General features: G+C 47.6%; 1 protein-coding gene across 1 annotated transcript in view; it reads right to left on the bottom strand.

The window, feature by feature from the left end:
- Positions 1 to 18,304, bottom strand: part of PDGFA (platelet derived growth factor subunit A) — a 45,706-nt gene extending 27,402 nt beyond the window's left edge. The window contains exons 1-2 of the mRNA XM_019542157.1: positions 18,034 to 18,304; positions 17,561 to 17,712 (exon numbers count right to left, since the gene is read on the bottom strand). Coding sequence (XP_019397702.1) covers positions 17,561 to 17,712; positions 18,034 to 18,304 — 423 coding nt within the window. The remainder of the gene's footprint in view (positions 1 to 17,560; positions 17,713 to 18,033) is intronic.
- Positions 18,305 to 19,217: the final 913 nt, after the last annotated feature.

Raw genomic sequence — 19,217 nt, 5'->3', positions numbered from 1 at the left:
CAAAAGGCACCTCTGGTCAAGGTTGCCATAGCAATAATAATAAAAAACAAAGATGCCCCGAAGAAGGTTATGCTGTTCCTGACAATACAAATCTCATTGAGTAATTATTCCTCCCACTCATTGGTGCATTGGCTAATGTTTATCTGGAAGCAGACTTGGCTGGCTACTCGGGGGTAACTCCTTCAAGGAGAGCCGGCTAGTCAAACCGACATTCAGGACCATTTTCGCTGCTATCTCTTAAGAGGGAACCTTCGCTTGGTTTTGCCTCTACTTCGTTCTAGGAGGAACAGACTGCGTCGGCATGTTTTTTACATCTATCATTGCTGCCATCAGCTGGGCAGCTCTCCTCTGGATCACGTTACACTTGGAGCAGTCTTTAACAGGAGACTGTTTATATCATTCCTTGCAAAATAGTTGATAATGAGGCAAACTATGTAAGAGTCCAAAGATCAGAGTGACTGAATTAAATTCACACCAAACTCCTGCCTATAGCTGTGTTCTCTGCGATGGTTTGTTTCCCTGCTTGCAAAACAAATGTTGTATTTGGAAAGCTTTCCCTATAAGATCCTTTTGTTTCACAGAGAAAAAAACTTCTACCAACACACCGGGATGCTTTCATATGACGAATGCCATGCAAGCGCAATAAACGGGATTGCGCGTCTGCCTGGTATCTCCCGTGCCGTATACAAGCGTATGAAACACTAGCTATTTATGCAATACCTATATTCGCTTATACAAAGGAAGGAAGGCGAAGAAGTTTAAATATTGGAAGTTTAATCTTTTAGTTGGAAAGTTTAGGGAGAAAGACAAGACACTGGTGAATTAAGGCGAACACATTTGTGCCTGGGCAATTAAAAAGCTGCTGTATGTCCTTAAGCAAACATGAGCGTTATGGATGCTACTTGGGAATAAAGATCATCTTGAGAGTGTGTATAACACCTTGCTCCATAAAGTCCTGGTTCATGCCTGGGCTCAGTACAAATAATAAAGTGAAATCATCCTTAGATAACAGCATCATTTGCCAAAGGAGCTGTAGGTGAAGTCCTAGGCCTACAGTGGCCCAAATTAGCACCTTTCCAGTCCAGCACCATTTGCAAGCATCCTTTTAGATCCGCTCCAGCTCAGTTGGCATAAACAAGGTTAGATCAGGCAGTATAATGGGACCAACTCAAGTTTCAAAAGAGTGGGCCCTAACATAGTGAGGGAGGGCAAGCAGCTGGGAAGGTGTCTGGAAAGGAGGTAGTCTCAGGGGACTGGGGGGGGCAGCAGGAAAAGCTGCAGTGGGTAGGAGGAGTGGGAAGGAAAGCATCGCTGGGGTCAGAAAAAGTTAGCAAGAGAAGAGAAAAATGAAGCCCTGGAGTCAGGGGAGGGGACCAGGCCAGTTTGACATGGTCCCTCCAATTGGCAGCCACTGTTCTCATAATCTGATTTGGATGCTGGCATTTCTGAGTCCCCGGCAGGCATTAACAAATGACTGCTAAGTGTCCAGTGCACGTCTCCGGGTTTGTAATGCAGTTTGCGTGAAACGGGATCCTGCAGACCTTTGCTGGGCGGTTGATTTCGGTTGGGGATTTGCTTCTTCCCTAACCGCGTGACAGTGACTCCAAGCAGAATTCCCAGGTGCTTCCTTTTTGTGACTCGCCTGTTTGCTCTCCTGGGCCCTTGATCCTACCAAAGGCGGCTGGTACATAGCAGGTGCAAATGCCCGTGCAGCAGAAAGCATGGTAGTTCCAGGAATCAACTGCGCAAAGTGCTTTCAGGGACTGGCCTCTCATGCCTTTCAGTCACCAATATTAATGACAGGGTGAGAGAATCTGAAAAATTAAATCTAGGAAGTCACACCGGCGAGTGACTCTAAGCAAAGAGTACATTTTAAAAGACACTCATCCGCTTCTTCAAGGTCAGACGTCTTCCCTTTAACACTCACTTCTTTGGCCTGTATTTGTTCATGTCTCTACCTATGGGTTCGTAGCTTGTATCTTCCAAATCAGCACCTGTAGATTTTGGCCTGCAGAAATGAACTGCAGGTGGGGATCAGCTTATCATTTTGCCCTGTTAACTACCCGACTGGTATCTGCAGTCAGATAGAGAAAGGTACAAGCACACCCTATTTGTGAACTCACATGCGGACAAAAAAATCAATTATTACGTCTGGAAATAGCCATTCTTCTGCTCTCAGCCCTTCCTTTTGGATTCTTTTTTGGTTTTTTTCTTTCTTTTTTTGGCTCATTCAGTCTGAGCTAAGTAAGCTCTGTTCTCTTTATAATTTTTTGCACAGCTCCCCAGGTACGTTCCTAGGAAACTGGTACCTAGAACAATCATAGACACAAATCAATTAAAATGCTTTGGGTAGGTAAAGTGATCGGAAAGCAGTCCCTTGCCCTCCCCAGTAACCTGTGCAATGAGCAAATAGAGCAGCAGACCTGGAAAACCTGTTCCTGCTTGCTCTTTAAGGCAGAGCCTTTATGGAGACAGATTGCTGTCTTTTCCAATGGACTGGGATGAGTGTTGAGAGCCCGGTCCTGTTCCCATTAAAATCAGGGGGTGTTTTGGCGTAGACTTCAATATATACAAAATCACACCCTCCTTGCACAGAATCTCGGGGGCGGAGTTCATAGAAAGGGAATTAATAATAGATCAACATTTCCACCCTGCAGAAAGATTTAAGGCATTCTTACCAATGTTTTCCTTCATTTTCCCTCTAAGCTGCCCCTTAGACACTGGCTTCAGCAAGACAGCCTGAAATGAGGGGTGTTTGACCTTCACTATTTCTAAACTGGCTGGGAGGAGGCACGACAGGGTGACACAAAGTTCACCTTCAGGACAGAGCGTATGAACTGGCAGCGCTGCCAACCTGGATACCATGTTTAGGCATTAAACCAAGGCACTTGCATACCAGGAGAGAACGCTATTTAGTGGTATATTAAGCTGCTCCCTTCTCTCCTCCTCCGTGGAACAATGGAATGGCAGCAAGTCGCGATAATTTAGGCCTATCAAAGAGATCTGTTAAAAGTGGATTGTGCTTTGTCATTAATAGGCAGTGCATTTCGCCGCACGAGACATGTGACAGCACCAACTCGGCTTAAGATGGACTATGTAGCTATATTTTGCTAACCACAATTTGTACCCTGGAAAGACTCTTTGTTTTTTTTCCATGGTGATGAGAAGTATCTGGACAGTAGTACCTAAACATCCATGTCATGCTTCAGGGAATGTTTGTGCCTTGGAGAAAATGGGTGGTCAGTTGAAATCCCGTTCTGTACAAATAATCCACATTTGGGTAATCCTATTGCAAGATGATGGCCAGGATGGTCTGCAGGACCAGACCCTTCCACATTAGGGCAACCAGCTCTTTTAGTGGAAGTGGCTGACCTGTCCCGAGTTGTAGACACTTACCACGACTGCAAAATTACCGGATTGGATTTCTGCCCCTTTGTTCCACCGACGCCAAGTTAAACCGCACTGAGATGGAGGGACACAGTGGTTAGCAGGACACAGTTATAAACACCAGTGCCTGGCCAACACTGGGAGGGTGGGCTTCACGCTACCATTCTGGGAGGACTTTTGTGATCTCTTATTAATGCACAAACTGATAGGCAGTTGGTGTAAATCAGTGGGGTTTCACAGAATTCGATGGAGCCGGGCTAGTTTGCTGTGGCTGAGAATCTAGCCCAAAGGCTCCAATCCAAACCCTCCCTGCACAAAATGCATTTATCTTTAACTAGCAGCGTGGTCTCATTGAACCCCTTTCTTCCCCACACCCTTTTTTTTTTTTCACATTCAGCTGTACATCTGCATATAGCTCCCAGCTCCTCCAGAAATTAACCTTCTCTGTAACCATCATCTGGTCTGCTTTGGAGACATTCTGGGCATGTCTACATGTGCGCTTTAATGTGCAGTAGCCTATTCTACTGCACGTTAAAGGATCACATCAAAACAGTGCTAATATGCAAATGCACAGTATAAATAGGTTACTGTGCATGAGCGTCATTAAAACAGAGTGCACTTTTGCTACTGTGCATTAGGGCAGCCTAATACATATTTATGTGTACCTCATATTAGCGGTACTAAGCGTAATGTGCAGTAGCGGAAGCACATTAATGCATGTGTAGATGCACCCTCTGTCTCTTCATAGTTGCATAGTTGGTTGGGTTGGAAGGGACCTAATCAAATCATCTAGTCCGACTCCCTGCCATGGGCAGGAAAGGATGCTGGGGTCAAATGACCCCAGGTGGTGGGGTGGGTGTCAAGCCTCCTTTTGAAGACCCCCAGGGTAGGGGCGAGCACCACTTCCCTTTGAAGTTGGTTCTAGCTCCTAGCCGCCCTGACAGTGAAGTAGCGCCTCCTGAAGTCCAGCCTGAATCTACCCTCAGTCGACTTATGGCCGTTGTTCCTTGTTACCCCCCAGCAGTGCTCGGGGGAACAGGGTCTCTCCCATTGCCTGCTGGTCCGCCTTGGCAAGTTTATAGGGGGCCACCAGATCCCCTCTCAGCCTTCTCTTGTGGAGGCCGAACAGGTTCAGGTCCTGTAGCCTCTCCTCGTAGGGCCTGCCCTGCTGCCCCTGGATCATGCAAGTGGCCTCCTCTGGACCCTCTCCGTGTTGTCCACATCCCTCCTGAAGTGGGGCGCCCAGAACTGGACACAGTACTCCAGCTGCGGCCTGACCGGTGCCCCATAGAGGGGGGGGATCACCTCCTTGGACCTGCTTGAGATGCATCTGTGGATACATGAAAAAGTGCGGTTAGCCTTCCTGACTGGCTAGATTATATTTTGAGTTTTAAAAAAAAACACAAGCAAGGCTAAAGGAGTCAAAACATATTGTGTCATTAGTCCTATAGTTATCATAGTTAAATGTATGTTTCTTATTCAGAGCCGTAAAACAAAATTCGGCTTCTTGAGCATCTTGACAAGGCCTCCAACATTTCACTGTCAGTCATTTTTACACCTGAGTTAATGTTACTACACCTGAGTTAAGACTTTATTTAGAGCTGAGAAGTCTGCAGGTCTGTGAAACAGAAGAGAGAGGTTACCAGGAATGGCTAACAGACAGTAATGTTGCAGAAGAAAGGAGAGTTTAAATAGTGGAACATCAAGACCATTACAAAAGGAAAGAGGGCCCTTAGCACCTGTGAAGTGGAGAGAGATTAGCAGGAATCGGGGATAATAAGCAGTGCGGTCAAATGACTCTCAGTGCTGCCTGAATAGAAATGCTGCTCCTCCTCCCAGGGAGTTGGTTTTAAAGTTTGGGTGAAGCATGAATCAAAGGGGAGGAGGGTGCAATTGCACCACTGCAAGCCCCGCTTCCCTCCCCCACCTCGGATTTGCCCCTGGGCCTTTGCACTCTCTAGACTACCCACACTTCCATTTTGCAGAGAACTGAATATTCTTGCTGAGTGCTGTTTCTCTCCTTGCTCCCCTGCTCAGGGGGTGGAAGGTACCTGTCAATTAAGTAAGCAGGAGCATGGTTGAAATGTGAGCTATAAAAAGGGAGAGAGATGCTCTTACTCTGACTTTCCCCAAAAATGGATTCTGTATTTTGTGCAAAAGATAAGCCACAGCAGGATCTTGTGGGTTCTGTACAACGCTGCATTCGTTTGCCTTTAAATGGCTGATATTTAGCTAGAGGATCCTGCCTTCAGTGTTAGCTACTTGAACTGCCTTCCTATTGGAAATCAATGCACAGTGCTGTGTAAAAACCAATGCTAGAGGATATGGCCCTTTAAGCATTGTCTGTATTTAACTGTAGTATGCTCTTTCATGCAGCTGAGTGCTTTTCAGAAATAGCAAGTCATTCTGGAAAGGGAGAGAGTGATAAATAATGCTGCTGTTCATGCATCTTGAGTTCTTGCATGGCACTGAAGGAGGCAAGTAAAGTGATAACTCTGCAAGGTAGAGGGGAAGAAGTCTCAGAGCAAAGATGTGATGAAAGCTAAGATGCTAGTCATCTTGAGCTAAAAGAGAAAGTGATCTTCAAAGAGAAAAGTTAAGGTATCAAGAAGAAAGCAAAGAGACAAGGGTTAAAGGGAAAAAAAAACCCTGCTCTGTATTTCTGCCAACCACCTAGGACAGTGGTGGGCAATTATTTGGGCTGTTGAGCCACCTAATGAGTTTGGGTGGCCTGTCAAGGGCGGCACCTGTCTCTTCCCCCACCCCACCACCCCACCCCATCCTCTCCTGGGGCTGTGATGAGCGTAAAAGCTTGAACCCTCAACTTTTACCGCACCCCACCTTCTGCCCACCCAGAGTCCACCCTCCTGTATCTTTAGCATACCCTGTCTGGACTTAGCACCTACCAGCCATGTCTGCAGCTGCCCAAAACATGGTCATAGCTGCGGGCTATGACCAACACAGAAGCCTGAGCCTGCCTGCAGCTGTAGCTCACCCTGCCCCTCCACCCTGCACTCCTGAAGCCCTGACCCAGCCACATTTGGATAGCTATGGATGCAACAGGTTTACGCTTCCATGCTGGTGGCAGCCCCAGTCCAGAGAGAGAGTGCCTGGCATGCTGGACGCAGCCCCGGCTGCCCAGCACCACATGGCTACCAGAGCCTCTGCCTGCCCACAGGCTGGATCTGTTCATTTGGCAGGCACCCACCCACAGGCCATATTTTGCCCACCTCTGACCTAGGACCACATCCTTATTCTGGCTGTGTGTCCATACAGGGGAGTAAAGGGACATAAAGCCCCTTCGTTTCCTGCATTAGTTGCCCGCGGTGCAATAGAAGGAAGAAGCACGAGGAGTTTGCCAGTTCTCAGACCATGTGCAATGTCAGTCGGTGAGGTGCACAGAGCCGTAGGGCTGGCCAGCAGAGCTGAGGCTGCACAGAGCAGGAAGTATGACACACCTGGGAAGAAAGTGTCACTACTTACTTTCCCAATGGAGCATGCAAGAAGCAGGGGGCGCATCTACACGTGACGCGCGTTGCTGTAGCAACATGCTATAGCAAAGTAGCATCCGCAGGCAAAAACTGTGATGCCACAGCTACGTCGCCATAGCAACTCCCCCGTAGCAACTATGTCACACTCCCCTGTTACAGCGCATCACTACGGAGACATGCTGCCTAAAAATAACCGTGCATGGCACAGTACGGGTTGTTACTGCGCCGTCTTTTGGAACTTGCAAAAGGAAACGTACTAAATGACGGTGCAGTAACAGTGACGCCATAGCGGCACGGGTGGACTCGCCCAGGGGGAAAACCCTTAAATCACACTCTGTTTCTAGGGCAGCAGCACACATGTGATCCCTTCCTATGGCTGGATTGCAAGGTGCTCTAACCTAGTTTTTAATCTGTAGACACCTATGTTGTCCTGCTTGTATATGAAATGTCTCAGCGCTTTGAGGTGACGAGCCATTAATTGTGATGCACACCGGTTTTATTGGTATGATATCTGCAACGGGAAAATGACAGCGTAGTATTAACCTTCCTTTCCCCTCCATCAGTCAGAAAGGGAGCTGAATGCAGTCCTATTGCTCCCTTGGTTTCTATGGTCAGGTATTCTGCCATGACACTTTGGCTTGTATCGGCAGCGCCTGTGGGATTCCAAAACGGTCTCCTGTCCACGTTCTAGCCAGGCCCAGTGTTGCTTAACTTCCAAAAATCAGACAAGTTCAGGCGCATTCAGTCCAGCACCTCTGCATAGCATGCTGTTATGTGCTCCAAAAAATGCCCAATAGCAAAATCTCCTGGGCTTATTCTTCTTTCCCATGACCTCACTGCCATTAGCCCAAGTTTACCCCAGCACAAGCAAGGAGCCCTTGGTTATCTGTCCTACAGTGTCAGAATCCCTCTCAATATTTTGCCTAGAATAGGGAGAGAGCAGACAATATTTAGAGGTCTACTTCTAAGCCCGTTAACTTCATTTGTACCCTTCATGCATGTTACTCTCATTAAGGTAAACAGGAACGACATGTGGTGAGTTGATGGAGCAATAGACACCCTACTAAATGCTGCAGTCATGTGAGCCATATGCATCTTTCCTGGGACATCATGCCAAACTGCAGATGGTTTGGGCCTTATATTAACACAAGGTAGGCCGTCTCTCCCTGCATCTCCTGCATTAATGGTCATATGGTACATAACGGTGAGTGTAGTTTGTGAAGCTAAATACTGTGAGCAACAGACCAGCTACCACGTGTACCAATTGCAGCTGACTAGCTGCACGTCGGTTCAGTTTATAGCTCCCATTCTTCTCTTCCACTCATTTCCCATTCTGTTTCTTCCTTTTTGTTACCTTCTCTCAAAGCATTTTTAAATTTGTCCGTCATCATTTGTCTTCCTTGCTCACCACTCCCAAATTTTGATAAACCTATTTGTCTTCTCTGCCGTTTTCTCCACCTCTTTCCGGCCTCAGTTCATTCCTGTGAGTGCCATTTGAGTTGAAGCCTGCCAACTCAAACAACTCCAGTATACCCAACAGCACTTGGCGGAAACCAGTAGCTGCATGTCTGTTCTGGATTCCTAGAGTGAAATGAGATCTGCTCGTTGGAAACCAATCTTACCTGCTTCTCTTTTCTCGGAGATGCCAGTCAACCATCAGCTCTGGTCATGCCAATCTTTTGACAACCAATTTGACCATTCAGCTTCCTAATGAATGCTGTTCAGCTCAAGAGCTTTCACCCGTGGTATTTGTGTCGAATCCTGGGGATCAAATGGGAGGACTGCTGGACCAGTGCAAGCATCCTCCATGAGGCTGCATCCCCCAGCATTGAAGCCTTGCTCTTGAGAAATCAACTCCAATAGACAGACCACTGCATCCGGCTGTCCAAGAACCACCTCCCTTGCCAGATCCTCTTTTCACATCTCTCCGTTGGCCAACGGTCAAAGGGCGGCCAAGGGAAACGGTACAAAGACACACTCAGTGTCACCCTCAAACATGGAGACAATGACACCAACGGCAGGCAGGAACAAACTACTGACCGTTCAGTGTGGTGCCACCTTGTCCACGAAGGCCGCACCAACCACTTCGAGGCCCAACGGCTCGTTGCTGAGGTAGAACGGCAACAGTGGAGGAGGGAGAAGGAGACCAACCCAGGGCTGCAAATTCCACTCCCCCACGCAACGACATGCCTCCATTGCTGAAGAACGTGTGTTTCCAGAATTGGGCTCCTCAGTCACCTGAGGACCCACCAAGCCTGATGGACGTCATCCTTGACGCCGAGAGACTGCTGACAACGGATGCTGTTCAGAAGTGCTACTGTGACACTGTGGGAAGAGGGGCAAAACTAAATCTGCTGTTATAGACTGGCAGCCAAATCCCTTACTCGTGGCTTTGATCACTTGCCTCTTGACTCTTATGGTGTCATGTCCTCCTGTGGTCTCCTGATTCCCTGAAGGAGAGGGCAACAAAATGTTCAGCTCAAAGTCAGTCCCCAGCGTAGCTCCGCTTCAGAAAGGATGTTAATCACATGCCTGATGTCAGGCATATGAATAGGTCTATTGACTTCAGTGGGGTGAGACTAGTCCTGTTCCTAAAATGAGGCATATGTTTAAGTACCTGGCTCAGCTGGGACCTGTATTATCACACCCCCTGAATGTCACTCTCACTATCTCACAATCACATTTACCCTCACAGTTTACATTTACCTAACAGTTACCCTCCAGGTTTCCAAACGTGTGTGTGAACTCTCTCTAGCCTGTCTCTGAACTCATAACCACATATTCCCCAGTTGCTCACTGTATTCCCCCAGATCTGGGTCTCGCCCTGCAGTGGGGAGTTTGCTATTTCACTTCTGCTTTCCATCTCGTTCTAAGTCCCTGAGTCATCCCCTCACTCTCTTGCTAGGACAGGCTCCCCATATCACTTCTTGTTGGGGTTTTTTTTTATATATTGTGATTTCATAACTCAGAAGTGGCTGCAAATTTCATTTGTAAAGCCATTACTTCACAACAGGGCCTCATCACTTTCGGCAGAGAAAAGATAAAGTAAAATGGTTGAGATGAGGGACCAGATGGCTCGAGAGACTGGTAATAAGATAGAGAGTCTTGTTCCTCTACGTCACTGCTTCAAAAAGCAGCTCTGCTCTGCAGCGAACTCTGTGGTCTCGATCCAATTTCTAGTGTACATGTGTTAATGGCAGAAAAACCACCCCTATAAAATAACACCTGTTTTGGGCTGAGGGGCCAAAGACTAAAGGTCACAAATTCCCTGCTCAGCCCTAGTGGTGGTCTCCCCAAAGACCACCGAAGAGCAGTACCAGGGTAGAGCTCATGGGCAGAGGCGATGTGGAGACAGACATTCACAGTGCCGCTGTCTATTCTGTGCATGCTCTGTGGTAGGGGAAATTCAATTTTCCAGTGCTGTCAGGCTGGCCAGCTTCTGCATTTCACTTTTTTCCAAGTTAACCTTCTCAGCCATTTTTTGAAGCAGGCCAGCAGCTAATTCTCATTCCGGCTGTACATCTACGTCCTCCAAGGATACGTCCCCATGAGTGCACACACGTGGTGCCCCGCTTTTTTCTGGTGTGGTTTTTTTTTTTTTTAACACTGGGATCTCCCAGTGTCAAAAAATAAACGCACCAGGAAAAAGCTGAGCAGTGCACATGGCTGCAGCGTGTGCTGCCTGAAACCAGAGCCCAGTCAGCCAAAGGCAGGCTCCAGCTGTCAGCCAGCCTCTGCATGCCTGGATCGCTGCCACTGTAGCCCCAGGAGGCCCCCAGGATCCCAGGTAAAACTGCTGGGGCCAACCCAGGTGCCCAGACCCCACCCAGGGCAACTTGCCATGCACCAGAGTGTGTATGCAGGGGTGTTCTCCATGGACAACTAGCAGCGGCACAAATATGGACCACTGCTATTTGTCCCCAGGGATATGCACATTCCCACTTGTGGGGATGCGCCCCAAGGAACTAACTTTGATCCCACTGAAACCAGTGTAAGGGCCTGCTTAAAGCCCTACTGACATCTATGTAGAGCCTTTCCATTGACTTCGATAGGTTTGCAGCGGCCTAAATTCCACTGAAGTCAGTGGAGTTACCCTACCATAAAACAAGCGCGTGGTGAGAATTTGCCCCTGTGTTCAGGATCAGAGGCAGCAGTGGATCCAAAGTTACAACTTACAGAGGTAAATCCTCACTCCCATAGAAGGTTTGTCTTTCTGAGCTCAGTAAATTAGCTGTGACTTGAGAAGGAAGATCCAGACATGAGTGAAAGGTCTCCGTTAAACGGGTGACTAAAACATCTGTCATAGTCAATGCAAAACTGGAAACTTGGACTTCACCCTGAGGCTTGGCTTATTAAGTTTCTTTGTGTCAGCCGTACAGGATGTAACATCTCTCATCATGGAGGGTCCCTGCAGCACATAGGTACAGCTGAACACAAGGGCTTGTCAGTGATTTCCTCATTCAGTTCCTTAGCTGCCATTGCTCTTCCTTGAAGAATCAAGTCATATCCATTAACTCTTCCCATCACATTTTCCCCAGTCTTTCCCATTCCTCAAAGCGCTGTGCCTCATAGTGATCTCTTCTGCTGAGGAGTTGTCTTTTTGATGGAAGACTTGAAGGACTTGCTAGAAAGCCACCCCGGTGCTCTCTTACCCTCCTAAGGGCCATGTCTGCTCCTTGAGCTAGGAAGGCCAGATCAGATAACCTATTACCTTTGGGAGCATGCACAATTCCTGTTACAAGTCCATTTCCTTCCCTTTGCGTTGCTCTTGATGCCCAGACAGGTTCCCTTAGCTCGATAACAGCCGTTACATACCCGCAGTTCCTTTTATTGCCTGAGAGTGTGTTCATGCCATCTATCATGTGAGAGCTTCAGATTGGGAGTTCTGCTCTTAGGAATTGTGCTGGGTTTATATGCATGTACCGGGCTGTGACTCCAAGCTGCCCTCGAGGTTACATCCACTCAGCGCTGCCCACACTTGCACAAAGTTAAATGAAACTTGAAGAAAATTTCTGCAAGGCAAAATGTCCTCCTCTCCCAGGCAGCTCTACAAGGGTGTGGGTTCCCAAAAACACCTTCAGGGCCTGGAAACAGACCCAAATAATTCAGCTTCATCCTCCCAGCCCAAGAGAGATCCGTGAACAAGCAGCTCACTTCCTTTGTGTCTCCTATCGTGAGGAAAGAGATACAGTATTTGCTGCCTCTCCGAGAACTCAACAGAAAGGGGGTCCCTGTTCTGCTCTCTATTATATTATAAAACCTGTGGGTCCCAGGCATTCACTGTTATCCTGGGACCACTTCTCCACTTCTTCTCCTGCTCATATTGTCTTTGTCAGTCTCCAAGTCCAGACTACCAAACAGAGAACAGGGCAGACTGGCTCACAAGTCTTCTTTTTCTGGTCTTGGAGCCAATATAACCTTTTGTAATCCCCTTTCCTTCTTTTGTGTGTGTGTGTACAGGTGTGTATATCTATAGATATAGCCATATCTATCTATCTATAGATATAGATAGATAGGTTTATATCTATCTATCTATCTATCTATCTATATATATGCACATGCATATAGTGATGCATTCTTGCAATGAGAGTTGCATGGAAATCTGCATAAATGTATACCTATACATATATGTATACCTGTTTCATGTGTGTATGCACACACCTGTGTAGGTAAAGACATCATTTGCACTTGCCTTCACTTGATTTAGTATCCATCACATTGAAAGTTCAGCAAGTTTACTTGATCTCACTCTCCATCATTCATTCAGAACAAAGATAAGGGTTTTCATATGACCCCTGCCTCCTACCATCTCCCCAGCAGGCTGCACAGTTAACTTTTCTCTCCTGCTTAGTTTTCTATTTTAAACCCTATATTTTTATCGTTCCCATGTCCTGCCCTCAATTCTGAAAAATCAGACTTCCAGCTGCAGGCAAGGCTTTCTACAAGATCCAAATAAATTGTGTCACAAGTGCTGGTGTTATCAGCCTTTCCTATAGCTTCCATGTTTTGGCAGTTATTTTTGGATGATCCAATCGCTTAAAGTGAGGCACAGCAAAGCAATGGTTAAAGAGCACTGTAGATCTCGTTTAAAAGCCTTCTAGACAGGTCCAGTTTTAGAAAGTTTTTAAGTGCTATTTTTTCTGTAGGGAAGGAGTAGAGATTTTTTTTAAGTGTTGTGAGAACAGGAATGTTTCTTTTTTAGCCAATTCCACATATTTTTGTTATAGGAGAAGATGTGGTCTGAGGGTTTTAGCAGAGGCTAAAACAGGGGAGGACTGGCTCTATTTTGGTAGTGTATCAAGTGCATAGGAAATAATCAAAAATGCTACATAAAAATGAGTTTAACAGCAGCTCGAGGGAAAGGCAGCTCCACAGCAAACACACTCATTACCTGAGCTGCTCTGAGTGGCAGGCGGCTGGGTGTAGATACACCAGTCTGATCCATATTATCTTGCTGGATGGAACGCATGCCTTTAATCGCGTTCTCCTGGGGACACAGCTTCCATCTGCAACTTTTTCTAACATTAAAAATGCAAAAGTTTTTGGCTCCTCCAGGTTGCTGCTGCACTGCTCACAACATCATACCATGTATCCTGTGTCACAGGTCAGCAGACCTGGCGCACATGGGACTCAGTTGGGGCTTGATCACAAGCCCTACAGAAGAGGCTGCCTGTGGCTGGCACTGTCTGTGTAGCAGGGTAAGTTCCCCTTGCTTCAGAAGAGAAGGAATCAGAACAGACTTTATCTAGCACAGATTCAAGCATGTCTTTACTTGGTCTGCTGTTTTGGCTGGAGCAATGAGGTAGAGTTACTCCAGTCATTCCCAGTCACTCCACTTGCTAAGTCATTTTCTGCTTTCACCCCTTGCCCTGCTACCAACAGCACAGACCTCAAACCTGACCTGCTGGTGTGGCTACGGAGGCCAGCTGACAATCCCCACTCTCCTCCTCCAACAGCAATGAAGGTGGGATGGGAGACAACAGCAATTAAAACCAGTGGCCAGAAACCTTGCGACTGATCCATCAAACAGAAGACAGAGTAGATTTGCACCTCATGGTCTAACCAAAGTTGATAGATGTATATAGCACAAGTTTTCGCGAGCTGTAGTTCACTTTGCCAGATCCCCTGATCGAGCCAACCCAGAGGTTTATGTTTTGGCCATGGTAGAAGTACAGTCCCTGCTTCCTGCGAATATTCTGCTGCTGCTTCCCCTTAGTCAGGGCGGTCTATTCACTGAGCAGTGCAAGTATTGCCCTGCTTCTGCACAACTGGAGTCAGAGGTGCAACTGGGCAGGTCTGTGCCCAGGGAGGCAGTAGCTGCCAGCCTTGGTGACCTCTCCAGCAGAACAGCGGCTGCTGATTTTGTGCCCCCCACCACATCGGTGCTCAGGGCTGGTGGCCTGGTCATCCCCTCGTTGGCTTAGTTATGCTAATGGTGGGAGCGTTCCTGTTGAACAGCGCATTGAGATGCTCTGGCGTAGCTTTACTTTGTGATCCCTCCTTTTGACTCATTATATGCTGTGTAATAGTCTACAAAGCACCCAGTGATTCTGGTGAAAGCTAATTGGGAAATGTATTGTATTTTCGAATCACGTGTTTTTAACAAAGATTGTAGAGTCATAGAGAAGTCAGGCTGCAAGGGACCTCCACAGGTCATCTAGTCCAACCCCGTGCCAGAGGTTGGCATCCAACCATAGTCTAAACTCTACATAAGACTACCCTCAACCCTGACACAACATAGACCTACCATCCTAACTTGCCCACAGATAAACCAGGGAAAGCACAGCAGCCAATGTCCTACTTCTATAAAATGTTTTCAATATACACTCAAGAGGTCCCAGGTAGAGGGACCCCCACTACAGAGGAAGACAAAACCCCCACTGTCCATACCAATCTACCATGGGGTAAAATTCATTCCTGACCCCAAATATGGTGATCAGTCTGACCCTAAGCAGAGGGGCAAGACTCTCTAGCCAGGAACCTCTGGCTTTGCTCCTAGCAGGAGAATTGGTACACCCCAGTTGAAGTCCGCGGCGTAGCCGTAGCCAACACCCAGTGTATCTGAGGCGGCTTAAAAGCACCCTGACACATATAGAAGAAAAAAAGGGCGGGGAGCAAAAAGCAAAGCCCGGGAGCATGGGAAATACCCATGATCGAAAATAGGCATAGCTACGCCTAGTAGTCACCCCCGGCCAGTGTCTGTCCACTCTCCTCTGGAACACCTCCAGTGATGGAGAGTCCGTCCACAACGTCCCTAGGCAGTCTGCTCCACTGCCTGTTCTCACAAGGAAGAAGCATATCCAGCTAGCCAATCTAAATTTACTTTGCTGCAACTTCAAGCCACTGGTCTGCATCCTCCTCTCTGCAGCAGGAGAGAAAAGTTGCTTTCCCTCTTCCTTATGGCAACCCTTCAAGTATTTGAGTACCCTCTTAAGCGCTTTTTCTGCAAACAGAACATACCTAGCTCCTTCAGCCTCTCCTCCTATGACTTGCCTTCCAAGTCCTTAATCATCTTTGTTGCCTCCTCTGGACCCTCTCTAACTTCTCTACATCCTTTTAAAAATGTGGAGCTCAGAGCTGCACACTGTACTTCAGATGAGGCCTAACCAGGGCCAAGTAGAGAGGCACTATCACTTTCCATGTCTTGCACCTATGACTCTATTGATGCAGCCCAAATCCACGTTTGCCTTTTGTGTGGCTGCATTACACTGCAGGCTCATAGACTCCCAAATCTTTTTCCATAGAGCTCCCATCCAGCCAGGCATCCCCCATTTTGTATCTGTGCTTTTGATTATTCCTCCCAGGATGCAGCAGCTTGCAGTTGTCCTTGTCGAACGGCATCCTGTTAGCTGTAGCCCAATTTTCCAATCTGTCGATATCCTTCTGAATTGTGCTCGCATCCTCCAATGTGTTCACAGTCCTTCTCAGTTAAATGTCATCTGTAAACTTGCTCAAGAAGCTCTTTATGCCAGCATGCAGCCCATTAATAAGCGCGTTGAACAGCACCGGGCCCAGGACAGACCCCTGTGGGACTCCACTCAAAACCTCCTGCCATTCTGACAAGGACCCATTAATAATTACCCTTTGTTTACAGCCATTGGGCCAGTTTCTCCAATTTGTTCATGGGAAGGTCATGTGGGGCTTGTCAAAAGCCTTGCTGAAGTCCAAATTCTTTATATCCACAGCATTCTCTTCATCCATCCAAGCAGTTATTTTGTCAAAAAAGGATATCAGGTTTGTTTAACATGATTTGTTTTTCATAAATCCATTCTGGCTGCTTGTGATCAGCTGTTCCTCTTCCAGCTGATTGCAAATGGCTCCACCACTCTCCCTGCTGCCTTGGCTGAGCCCCGTGACCTGCGATGCTGGCTTCACTGCACAGGACACGGGCATGTGAGCCCTGTGTGCTGGAGCCAGCTGGGGGGCTCCGCCTGCTGCTGCTGATGGTGGCAGGGGCTCTACTCAATGGGAGGGGTGCTTGTATGGGGGGCCCACACACACCTCAGCATACACACGCACCTACACCCATCAATACAGACATACCCAGCTACCCTCCCACTCCACACACCCCACAACCCCCCCACACATCCACAGCACCCCAGAAACCCCATACCCCCACACCCCCACATCCACACACCCCACCTACTCCTCCACACCCCACTTACACACACACTGCCACATCCTCCCCCACACCCCATATACACACACACCCACAGCCCCCACAATCCCCATTCCTACCCACCCACACCCACAAAACCCCACACATACCCCCATCCTCCCCCATACCACACATACCCAGATACCCACAGCCCCCCACAAACCCAATACCCACTCACCCATACCCCTGCCACACACCCTTCTACACCTCCCCCACAATATACAAGAGTAAGACTTCATTTTGAGCTATTATGCAATCACCTCTATACATTGGCAATGTATAGAGGGTGCACACGGGTGCACATGCATCCCCTGAGCATGGCAGTGCACCCCCTATGAAAAGGCGCTGTAGGCACTTGCTGCTCACCACCTCCCCGCTTGCTGCCAACACTGCCAGTAGTGTCTAAGTGCAGTCAGTGATTGCCATTGGCTGCTGCCAACACTGCTGGAGCTCACTGCTCACCACTGCCGCATTGCCACTGCCATTGCTGCTGCACTCCCACCCCCACCAGCACCGCTGTGCCCCCTGAGCCATCAGAGGCTCGCGTCATTCATGGCTCTTTATACACTACACGAACACACAAATCAGGAGAAAAATATTTTTTGAAATAAAATTAAAATATGACATTGTAGATGTTTGATTTTTAGTATATAATTTAGTTTTTTTCAGGTTCCAAGATGGCAACCCCTCCCCCTCCCAAAAGGAGTATTTCTGGGGGGCAAGGGGAGGAACTTACAGTTGCAAAGGTCAGGGGTTAGGGGTGGGATTCCAATCCCAAAACAGCGACCAGGGTGTGGGGCACCTGTAAAGGGGCAGGACTACCCTTGATGCCCTTGACAGCTCACCCAAACTTGTTAAGCAGCCCTCCAGCCAAAATAATTGCCCACCTCTGCCTGAAATGCTCCCAGCCCTCCTGGACACACCTTTATCCTTCAATCTATCTTCCCATGACACCGTGCCTATTTAGCTCCTTGAGTTGGATGAAATCTGCCTTTATGAAATCTAGTGTCCTAATTTTGCTGACCTCATACTTTCTCTGACTCAGGATCTGGAATTCTAGCATATCGTGATCACCTCCTCCCAAGTTACTCATCACTTCCACATCCTCCACCAGTTCTTCCCTGTTGGTGAGGACGAGATTCAAGATAGACAATCCCTTGTTGTATCCTCCACTTTCTGGAAGAGAAAGTTGTCTTCCGCACAAGTTAAGAACTGGCTGGACATTTTACATTTGGCTGAAAAATTTTTGCCTGGAAAATTGAAGCCTCCCATCAGTACCATCCATGAGTGACTGGGGCCTCCTGAATCTCGGGGGGGCACCCGCGGAAGTCCCAGATGGCGGCAGCCCTGTCGAGGGGGGGCAAGAGCCCTACTGACAATATCAGTGTCGGCCGTCCGGGGGGGTACTGACCCAATCGAGGGAGGCGTGTGCACCCCCATGAACCCTCTACCAGTTGCCTGTGGTACCATCCCATAGTTTTTGGATTGATTTTTCACCTGCTTGAAGAGTGACTTCCTGATTAGGTGGCCTATAATAAGCCTCTGCCATTGTATTGGTGTCATGTCTTTCTCCTTTCATCTTCACCCAAATGCAGTCTGCATTGCTGTCGTCTGCCTCCTGAACTAGGGAACGAGTGTATGTGTTTTTGACATACACCACCGCCTTTTCTCCCAACCCTGTCCTGTCCCACCAGGTCTCGGTGATGCCAGTCAGATTGTAGCTCTTTTCACAGGCTGCGGCTTCCAACTCATCTTGTTTACTCCCCATACTGCTCTCATTTGTATACATGCATCAGATGTATTTTGCATTTTGACCTCCTCACTTCATTTTTTTGTGTCACGTTTTGCAGTCCTGTAGCTCTCTGGCCCTTTCCCAGAATTCAGCTGCTTTTTTAAGTCCTTTCCCCTCTGGACTGCATTCTCTGTTGCTGGAGGGTTTTGATCACCATCCCTCATGAAACCTAGTTTAAAGCCCTCCTTACTAGGGTGGCCAGACAACACCCAAAAATACTCTTCCCCATTCTTGACAGATGGATCCCATCTCTTGATACCAGCCCTCCTCCCAAGAACATCTGCCCGTTGTTGAAGAAGGTGAAGCCTCCACTGTCTCAGCCATGAGTCATGGGATCATGGGAAAGTAGGGCTGGGAGGGAACGCACAAAGTCATTTAGTTCAGCCCCTGCCCACAACTTCTCTAGGTAGCCTGTTCCAATGCCTGATCATCTTCATAGTCAATCACAAGGTTTCTTTGGTTCATAACAAACTTCTGTAGTTTTTCAGGTTTTAATTGAAAATCTTATACCTGGTTTGTTGGTGGGGGGGTTCCTTTGTTTTTTGTTTTAAAGTCAGATTTTAAAACCCAACATTTGTGATTACCAAAACCTGAAAATTGTCAATTGAAAGGTGGGGGGGGGGGCGGGAGTTCTCCCAAAAACTTTCACCAAAATTGGCAATTTTTCTCACTACATTTTCCATCTAGGCAAAAGGGCGTTTTTGTACTGAAAAACAAATGTTGCTGAAAATTTTTGCATCAGCTCTTTCTATCATAGTAGAAGGTCTGAGGAGAAATTAGTTTCTCATGGCTTATAATCTGTATTCACAGCAGTGAAGAGGAAAGGCCTAAGGAGAAGCCTTGGAGGTATATGAGATCTTTAAAGGAGCTGCTTGACTCCAGTTTGAGA

Source organism: Crocodylus porosus, unplaced genomic scaffold (assembly GCF_001723895.1).
Source record: "Crocodylus porosus isolate Cpor-Errol unplaced genomic scaffold, CroPor_comp1, whole genome shotgun sequence".
Taxonomy (NCBI): Eukaryota; Metazoa; Chordata; order Crocodylia; family Crocodylidae; genus Crocodylus; species Crocodylus porosus.
The sequence above is the reverse complement of the archived record's forward strand: the minus strand, read 5'-3'. Positions and strand labels throughout refer to the sequence as shown.